Here is a 10904-nt window from a genome sequence, read left to right as displayed (position 1 = left end):
ATGTCTACTCAATGAAACAATATGTAAACATCTAAGGAATATGGGAAAACTCCATAAAGAAGATGTTTGGGTGCCCCACGAACTCTCCGATGATCATCGTTTCGCATAATGCGCGTGAACCATTTTTGGACAGAATTGTCACCGGTGATGAACAATGGATTCTCTAAGCGAATATTAAACGCCAAAAACAATGGCTCAGTCCTAGACAAAAACCACGTCCGACCCCAAAACCTGGACTCCATCCGCAGAAAGCGATGCTTTGTATTTGGTGGGACATGAAAGGAGTAATTCATTTAGAACTCCTCAATCCACAGAAAATTGTCAATGCAAAGATCTGTAGTAGCAACTGGAACGTTTAAATCAAGCCCTTCATCAGAAACGCCCTTCACTCGTCAATCGGAAAGGTGTTCTTCTTCTCCACAACAATGCACGTTCACACGTGGCACGTTTGACGCAACACAAAATTATGGAGTTAGGTTGAGAAGTTCTCCCCCACCCACCATCAGATTAACATCTTTATCGAGCATTGCAACACCATCTTAATGGGAAACATACACCAATGTGGAAGGTGTTAAACAGGACATCGACATGTTTTTTGCTTCAAAACCAAGTGATTTCTTTAATCAATGCATTAAAAACCTGATTGTAAGATGGAAAAGCATCATCGATAAGAATGGAGACTATTCCATTTAATAAATGTCTTTCGATATATAAGTTGTTCGGGTTTTTCATCTAAAAAAAAGCGACATGAATTTCTTGATGACCTAATAATATCTTATCACAGGTTATCAAATATAGAATATATTAACTGCGCGGAATTACATGTTTACTAGACTCCACACTTTCGAAGACTTGAATTCTCAAGTTTTGAAAATATCTGAAACGACTGATCTTAACAATAACATGATTCCAAAGATGAGAAGATAAATAAAATATTGGGATTTTAGAAACCTGCAAATAGGGATCTTAAAAAAAATAAGGAAACAAAGCTTAAAATATTATAAGTATTATTTACTCGAACTAGAAATCCCTATTATGGCTCCACGCTGTTACCTAGAATTACATTTGGTGGAGTCAAATTGGGATTTGTAGGTTGGTAAATAATGCCTAAAGTATCTCCAACCTTGTTTCCTTACTTGTTTAGAATCCCTACTTACAGAATTTTACATTCCCAATTGTTTATTTATCTTGTTTGCTGGCTTTGTTTATTCTCAACTATGGGCAAAGGATTACTTGATATGGTACCTAATTTTATAAATTGTAATGATAATAAACATAGCTAACAGACAGCTGATACAATTTTCACTTCATACATAATATAGGGGTTGGCTCCCTAAAGACACCGATTGTATAGTGTACAATCCATGTCATTAAAAATTTCACTTTAATGTTGTTTTCATAGTTCATACTTATTCTTTCCCAACAATTTATTGCATACTTGAACTTAACGTTATTTTCGCAGTAAATACTTGTTTTGTTCATCCCACATACATCATTACAAACTTCATCTTGACATTACACTTTCTATAATTTATCCCCAATACATCATTACATATTCGATCCTGACATTACTCTTGTTATACTTTGTCCCCAATACATCATTACAAACTTCATCTTGACGTTACACTTTCTATAATTTATCCCCAATACATCATAACGAACTTCATCTTGACGTTACACTTTCTATAATTTATCCCCAATACATCATTACATATTCGATCCTGACGTTACACTTGTTATACTTTATCCCCAATACATCATTACAAACTGCATCTTGACGTTACTCTTGTTATACTTTATCCCCAATACATCATAACAAACTTCATCTTGACGTTACACTTTCTATAATTTATCCCCAATACATCATTACATACTCGATCCTGACGTTACACTTGTTATACTTTGTCCCCAATACATCATTACATATTCGATCCTGACGTTACACTTGTTATACTTTGTCCCCAATACATCATAACAAACTTCATCTTGACGTTACACTTGTTATACTTTGTCCCCAATACATCATTACATACTCGATCCTGACGTTACACTTGTTATACTTTGTCCCCAGTACATCATTACAAACTCGATCCTAACGTTACACTTGTTATTCCTTGTCCCCAATACACCATTACAATCTCACATTTTAATTATTGCATACCTCTTTCCCACTACATAATTACGAACTTAAAGTTATTTCCATAATGTACACCTGTTATTTTACTCCATAATATATTAGAACTTTAACTATTTTTCTCGTTCGAATTTTAACTGGAATGTTTGAACAAACAACTTCTACCTCATGAAACAGAAAATGATCAAAATTATATAAAAAAACAACATATATTTTGTACACATAAGCAACTATAATATTTGTAATAAGTCACATGTACATTCACTAACCTGGGTGGTGGTGCTCTTTCAGGCTCATTTTCCCCATTTTCATCGAAGAACGCTACCGGTGGAGGGACTTCAACTGAAATTGAAAAGAAAAATCTCACAGATCTGTAAGGTTTGTTTGTAATTAAGCACAAAGCTACACAATGGGCTATCCGGATTCTAGCGTTGTAAGTCCGCAGACATACCGCTGTGCCACTGGGGGGCAGATCTGTAAGGACAGAAAATATATGTTTATCTATTAGTTTGTTAGTAAATAATTACGTACACTTTTTTTTTCCTTTATTGGTATAGGTCTTACTACATTAAAATACAAGTTCTTTCGAAAACTGCCCACTCTGTACGGAATTTTGCTACACCAATTAAATTGTTCTTTCAGTTATAGCAGGGTACTAATCCCTTACACACACATCAATGATCAGATTTTGTTGTTCTGATCATATACCGAGGATAATGCTTGTGTACTTTTGTATATATATTACTTTCAAAGACGTCATGACGTGGTTGGGTGTTTTGTTTACCACTCATCTCTCGCATCTACTGCTTGTCATTTTGAAATTCCCACCATAGAGAAAGATGGTACTCGTTCTCATCCCAATTCTTTGGTTAAAACTGAAACGAATTTAGCGCTCTTCCTGAGAGAAACAACGAATGTACCTTTGTAATAAATTCGCCACCACAAGTTCTGAGCCAGTTACTTGTTTTCATTATGTTTGTCCATATCGTATCAGTAGGACAAACACACACACACACAGACACACATAAATAAATATATTAACTACATGTTTTAATTAATGGTGGCGACCGACGTTAACACAGGCAGCTCCACTGATTGATTGTCTAGAAAGGAATCCAGTTTTGTTTTTTCTTGTTTGTTTTTTATAATTATAAGACGTTCCTTAATTGGTATAAAAAATGTTGTCACATTAGAACTATAATGAAATTTTACATTTATGTGAACGGATGATACATAAAGTAAAAGCTACATTATTACAGAAATAATTGGTAATATCTTAGAAATAAAAACGTTGGGTAAAGAGTTGAAAACAATCGCAACTAGATTAATTACTTCTATAGGTCTTGCTGACTTAAAAACCATAAATAACGTAACATTCTATTCTAAAAACGTTGGGTAAAGAGTTGAAAACAACCGCAACTAGATTAATTACTTCTATAGGTCTTGCTGACTTAAAAACCTATAAATAACGAACTCTTTACCCAACGTTTTTAGAATAGAATGTTAAATGATTGGGAAGATACAGCTATTGTTAGTAAGTATCTGCCTTTTACCACAAACCATTCACGAGCATAATTTCCAAACCTTTAGTAGGGAAAGCTACTATATGTTAGCTAGCCACACGTTGTCAGTTAACCAAGTTAAACAGAACTTTTGTTCCCTTATTAGTAGATTCAGGGCATCATAAAACTTTTGATATAATGTAGGTTAAGAAACTTTCAGCTCTTAATCTTATTGTACGAAGTGTATTCATGATAACATAGTATACAACTTCAACCATAACGGTATACATCAGAGAAAAAGTCTGTAAAACATGAAAAGTGTTTACGATAGAGAATAATAACGAGTGAAAGCTAAAAAAAGACCTACTCCACTCAATGATATATTTCCTCGTTGTTTTTCATACGAGAGAGTGAGCAAACATCACCTTTGTTCATTTCAAAGTCTGAAAAACGTCTCAGTTATAGAATGTTACGTTATTTATGGTTTTTAAGTCAGCAAGACCTATATAAGTAATTAATCTAGTTGCGATTGTTTTCCATACTTACTAACAATAGCTGTATCTTCCCAATCATTCATGCTCTCTTGGTACCGAGGCATTTCCATTAGCTTCTCGTGCTTAAATTACATTAACATTCAAATCTATTTGATTCACCGTATACCAAAACTGCCATGTTATAACCGCCTTTCATACAAAAACACGCTTCTCTGACTTAACTGCACGCGATATCTTCACGTAATATTACGTAGGTGGTGGTCCATAGGTTAGAGTTTGGGTAATAATGAATAAAGTCCAATAACATTCGTGTTGACTTTACAGTTTAAATTAAAATAACTGATAAACCAAACAGCTGGTATTTTAAATATCATACGAAAATGTTATGGAAAACATTACATACATTTCAACTGTTTCACCGCTGTTCGTGAATAAATAGGCTGGGTGTAATTTTAATTACTTTTTTACTGGAAAAAATAAATATAATCATATCTTCAAATATCTGAGTGAACAAATCATAGTTTTCATTGTAAATGTTTTTTGGCTTGTGCAGAATACTAGTCATACCTGATGAGAAAGGGACATCTTGTGGTTAAAAAACAAAATACGTGCACGTATATTCACTGAGTTGAATTTTTTGTTTGTTTTAACGTAAAGCTACATAATGGGTTATCTGCACTCGGCCTACCATAGGGAATCAAGCTCCGAATTTTAGTGTTGAAAGTTCGCAAACGCACCCCTCCCCCTCCTCAATGGCACAGCGGTATGTCTGCGGACTTACAACGCTAGAAACCGGGATTCGATGCAAACAAACAAAGTCCGCAAACTTACCGCTAACCCACTAGGGAGGAGTTGGATGCAACCATACGAAGGAAGTTTGGATACTGAAAGCAAGAATTTAATTAAAGATCCTTAACGTTATACTACAACTCAAATTTATTCTTACAAAACTTGTAGTTTAGGTCTGAAAGAAACACCGTTCCAGTGTCTTGTCAGAATCATCAACAATGCATACGTATGATGACAATATTTCACGTACAAGGTAGCTCAAAAATTAGTTGTCCCAGACTTAAATGTCTTCTTTATGGTTAAGATTTGCAGTACAATGATCTCTTATCAGTCTATGTATCATGCATATGTATAATCATAGCTGTACGTAGCGCTACTGTGTTCTTAGGAGTAACTAGTGGATCGACGCTACATTTTAAAATTCATAGCGATTACAGGTAGCGTGCCTACATTTTTCGTCTAGCCCTCTAGTAACGAAAATATTACATATACCGAGAAAAACTGAAAATCTTCGAGTAAGATCATCTCAACAATATTACAAAAGCCTAGTACAACAGTTAAACTACATACACACAACGTACTACTCCTAAAGAATTACGTAACGTCATAACTATCACTTTGAAAATGATTAACTTTTAACACTCTTGTTATGGAAACTAAATAACTATTACATATTAAATCACTAAATAAACTATATAATAATTCTTAAACTGAACAGTCTTGTATATCCAAGAATAAACACCTCTTCAAGAAAAATATTTACAATATTTTCTCACACTATATACAAAGACTGTTTACAGTTCATCCACAAAGTCTACTCATACAGTCTGCACCAACATTTGCAGTCCCCTTGATGGCTTCAATGCAGAACTGGTAGTTCTGGAGGTACAACGCCCACCTTATGATCCTCGCACTGTTGGTGTATGCAAGGGGCTGATATTCCATGGTGAACTTCTTTTCGTAAAGGTGGTTCTGGAACTTCTGGATGGCAAATATGATGGCCAGACACTCTCGTTCGATCAAAAAAGTAGTTCTTCTCACTACTCAACAGCTTTTTACTTACGTACATTATTGGAAACAGTCCGTACTCATGTTCTTGCAGGAGTACTGCTCCAATTCCAATATCTGAAGCATCGGCCTGAATGATGAAGTCTGGCATTGTAAGAATTGGCAAACTTCCCAACATGTTCTTTAACTATTGGAATGGCATCTGCTGTAGTTGTTCACACTTAACCTTGTTGGGTAGGCCTTTCTTGGTCAGATCAGTCAGTGGTGCAACAACTTTAGCGTAGTTTGGGATGAGCTTCTTGTTGTTTCCTGCTAACCCCAGGTAGGATCTGACTTGCTGTTTGGTTGTTGGAGCTGGTGCACCTTGTACGTGGGTTAGCTTCTCTTCTTTCATGGCAATCTGTTGGTCGCCCTCCTTGTGTCCAATAAAGTCCAGCACAGAATAGCCAATGTAGCACTTAGGTGCTCTGATGGTCAGACCCGCTTCTCTCCCTCGCCTGAACAGCTATCTAAGTTTCTTCATGTAGTCTTTCCATCTGGCTGTGTAGGTCAGAATGTCGTCCACATAATGCTTGATGTTGGTGGTTTTGTGCAACATCTTCCTCATCCTGGGGTTGAATGTTGCTATTGAGTTGACTAACCCAAATAGCATTTTCTTAAACTGTTAATGTCCATCTGGTGTCATAAAGGCTGTCTTCTATTTAGATCCTGTCCCCATTGGGATCTGCCAATAACCTTTACTGAGGTCGATCCTTGAAAAGAACTTGGCTCCATTTAGTTTCGCCATGATAGCCTCTGTGTTGTCCATAAATTCGGAGTCGAACTTCGTCACAAGGTCCAGTTTCCGGAAATCTATGCAAAATCGTTTAAGCCATCCATCTTCTTCATAATTACCACTGGTGAACAGTAGGCTGAATTCGAATGCTCGATAATTCCAGCTTCTAGCAATGCCTCGATTTCCTGTTTGAGCAGGTCTCTCATTGCATAGGGCATATGATAGGACTTTACCTTGACAGAATCTCTTGTCTTCATCTTTATTTTGCGTTACATGAGGTCTGTCTTGCATAATCTATCTCTATACTGGCACAGTAGATCTTGTACCACTTTCTTCTCTTGTTGGTCAGTTCTTTACTGATGTTAACATCTTTGTATGTCTCAACTGCACCCAACAGTCTTAGGCCTAGTAGTTATTTATCTTCTACAACAAAGTCACTGTATTGTGGTTTTGCATCTATGACAGCCACACCTGCCATGTCTATCTGTTTCTCAATAGCTGTACCCATTAAGTATTCTTCCCTTTCGAAGTACCTCTTCAACAGATTGGCATGGTAGATCTTGGTCTTCCCATCCACTTTCACCTTATAGTACATTCTGTTAAGCACTTCCTGCAGTTCAAAAGGTTCTTTCCATTGCAGGGTGAGTTTGTTGTTGTCTGTAGGTAGCATAACCAAGACCTTCTGTCTGACCTTGAAATGGTAATCCTTGGCCTTCTTGTCATAGAAGTATTTTTGACTGCATTTGGTATGTTTAGCTTCCCCAGTAAAACTATTTTGATAGATCCAGTACACTACTCCTTTTTGATTCTCTATTCTATAGGTCATCTTCCCTTTGGTCTTGTGCTCGACATTCTACCGGGCACTGTCCCAAAGTTTCTGCAGTATAGTGTCTTTCTTCTTTTCTTCGTTCAGTTCCTGTAGACTACATTCAGGGTGTCACCTTATGAGACATGCCGGTGGTTTGACGTCTTGTAGCTATTCTTCTCTTGAGCTCTTGTGGTGACTGCAGATACTTTATCAGTCATCTTTCTTTCTGATTCCTCCAAACTTCTACTGCCTGGTATATTTCCAATCACCAAGTCATAGATGAGTGTCTTCATACACATGGCCTCAAGGTCTCCCACATAGTATGGAGTATCCCCCTTTATTCTTGCTATGGAAAATTTTCTCACTGTTCCATCAACCAGCACACACAGAGATGTGCCTTGGGCATGATCCGATCATTAGGTACTAGACTGGTTCTCATTGCTACACTACTGCACTCAGTATCTCATAGGACTTTCACTTTTTTGTTCCAACATAGCCTTCACCTACTGGTATGTTGTGATTTGTTGGCCCTCTTGACGTTTATCACATGCTTCAACTACCACTGGCACTGTTGACCCATTTGCTAACTTGAGCTGGCCATCAAGCATGCACTGTTTAATCATGGATATAGCAATTCCTTCTTGTGGTGAATATGATGAGTTGTCTCGATTCTGTTTCTTTTGACAGCAGCATCCACAGTGACAGTCACTCTTTTGTTGTTTCTTTCCAGCCCCAACTTTGTGGGTAGCTCCAGTAGCGGTATGTTGAGATTTCTGCTGATACTTGTTGGTGACAGACTTGCACTTTCTCACAATTTGCCCCATTTTATAACAAGCATAGCATCTCTTTGCTTCTGTTGGGGTTTTTTGCTGTTTCACTTACTCAAAGTATGTCCCATTTTATAACAAATATAATATATTTTACCCCTTTTATCTGTTAAGTGCTTCTTTGGTGGTATAATGTTTCTGGTCAACAGCCCCTGGTTTCAACTTTAAATGGTTATGCTTGGATTTGCCTTCCATATATACTCCTTCGATAGGCTTCCATATACTGTTCTACCAGCTTGATCATCTCGTCCACGTCTTTGGTGCTCTCTCCTTTAGGAACAGGGACATTTCAATTGAGTACATCATCATAAACTGTTCATGTACATCTGCCAGTCCTTCAAAACTATTTTCACATTTGGCCATGTCTGTCCACCTTGGGAAGTATCGCCATAGACATTCCACAAACTGAAATACAGTTTCTAAAGTGTCACGTTTGACTTCTTTGAACTTGCAGCAAAAATTTTCTTTGGAAAGTTCATAGCATTTCAACAACGTCACTCTTACTTGTCATAGTCCATGACATCCTCTGACATCATGCCCTCATACACTTGTAAGTTTTTTCCAGTGAGAAGGAGAGCTGAGACAGGCTGCCCAGTCACTTTTGTCCCAATTTTGACTTTGAGCACATCTTTCATATATCTCCAGGGAAGCATCCATGTTGTCTTTCTGTTCATCAAATTTGGGCAGCTTGAGTTGGCTGGCTCCACTGTCATTCTTGGGTCCTTCATCTATCTGTTGGGTGAGCTTTGCAATCTCAATCTGTGCTCTTACTCCCTCTATTTCTAGTCTCTCCTTTTCTTCTTTCTCAAATTATGCTCTTATTCTCTCTTTCCTTTGTTTTTTAGTCTTTCTTCCTCTCTTCTCTGCCTATACTATTCTCTCTCTCTCTAGTTCTTGTTTTGTTTAACAAGCTCTCGTAGTTCGCCATCTTTGAGCCCAAGTCACTCAACTCTTTTGATCCATTTATCAAAGTCAGTTGAAATGGCGTGGTTTTAATCTTCAATATATTCGCCACCACAACAGTTGTGCATATATAGGCCTACTAATTTCTGCTGTTGCTCACGTCTTCTACCACTGCTTACCACTGTGTGATCCTGACTGGCTCGCCAATGTCGGGTTTCATAAAGGCCGCGATTCTTTACAGTAGGTGTCTATGACTTGTTAGCAATAAATTTCAATGATAAACGGACATCACATTGTCCACTTGTTTTAAAATAATATATTCAAAACAAGTCAAACGTATGCACAAACAATTCTTTACACTATAGGTTATTCACGATTGTATCCTAAACTTTAAATAATAGTTATTTTTCGTCAAAATCCATACAGGCGGGTTCAATTACTTTAGAACACCCTTTGACAAAACAAGTTATTCTCCTCTATCTCTGTTATTACAATACAAACTGTGAAATTCACTTTAGAACTCACCTGTTATGGCTAAACTCACACGCAGACTAACTTCACTTTTTCTCTCACTTTCACTAACTTAACTTAAACTTCCTCTCTGTATCTGCATGTATTTATAACACGTGACAGAAAAATATAGAAATATCTATCCCTCTAGTACCAACAATATTACACATAATGAGAAAAACTTAGAAGATTTGAGTAAGATGGCATCAACAATATTATAAAAGCCTAGTACAACGTACTACTCCTAAAGAATTACGTAACGAAATTTGTCATAACTATCACTTTTAAAATAATTAACTTTTAACACCCATGTTATGAAAACTGAAGAATCATTAAACATTAAATCACTAAATAAACTAAATAATAACTTTTAAACTGAACAATCTTGTATATCCAACACCCAGACATATATATATATTATATTACATCGTGATTTATAGTATGCATTATAATATTATTAATATAATAATAAATAATACATATTTATTATAAAATACAATAGTATGATATATATTTTTATAAAATAGTGTATATAATTATATTTGCACAGCATTGTGCTTATGAAAAACAATCAAACGTGTTATGTGATGCAGTTGCTGTGGTGAACTTGTTGCCTCAGGATTGAACTTGTTCTTTATGGCAACCAGACTTCATTTCGTCAAAGTAACATTTAGCGCGAGGCTGCGTAGCTATGTACATTACATGTCATAAAATTGAATCAGGTAAAAACGACGATGTTTCTGTTACAGAAGCTTTTAACAGTGAGTCTAATCGTGGAAGCAGCCATCCTTGGCCTTACATAAAAGACTATTTAGAATTTGTTAGAAATGCAAGTTGATCTCAATCAAAGTGTTTTGTTCTAGTGTAAGTCGTATTTGCCCAAAAATAATACTTACAGTGCCAATAAGAAATCACTGTTTAATATAAAGAAACGCATTAGTTACAAACATTATCATAGGCTCAAGGATTTTGAATCATGTATCAAGAGAGGAACGGAGGTAAACAGGTCAACCAAACGGTCAGTTGAAGCAGCAGAGACAGGGACTCATGCTTCTAGTAAGTATTGTTGCATTGTATTGTTTGTATTTAAGCATAAAGCTACACAATGGGCTATCTGTGCTCTGCCCACCACGGGTATCGAAACCTGGATTCTA

The 10904-nt window shown here is 36.5% G+C and overlaps 1 protein-coding gene across 5 annotated transcripts in view; it reads right to left on the bottom strand.

Moving 5' to 3' along the window:
* Nucleotides 1-10904, bottom strand: part of LOC106470308 (protein SSUH2 homolog) — a 100472-nt gene that overhangs the window by 36608 nt on the left and 52960 nt on the right. For 4 of the 5 annotated variants that reach the window (XM_022398910.1, XM_013930853.2, XM_022398912.1 and 1 more), the window contains exon 3: nucleotides 2404-2476. In XM_022398910.1, coding sequence (XP_022254618.1) covers nucleotides 2404-2476 — 73 coding nt within the window. Of the gene's footprint in view, nucleotides 1-2403; nucleotides 2477-4182; nucleotides 4308-10904 lie in introns of those variants that run through there. The other variant, XM_022398911.1, reaches the window with a different exon arrangement.

Source organism: Limulus polyphemus, unplaced genomic scaffold (genome assembly GCF_000517525.1).
Source record: "Limulus polyphemus unplaced genomic scaffold, Limulus_polyphemus-2.1.2 Scaffold3934, whole genome shotgun sequence".
NCBI lineage: Eukaryota > Metazoa > Arthropoda > Merostomata > Xiphosura > Limulidae > Limulus > Limulus polyphemus.
This window is presented reverse-complemented; position numbering and strand designations above follow the sequence as displayed.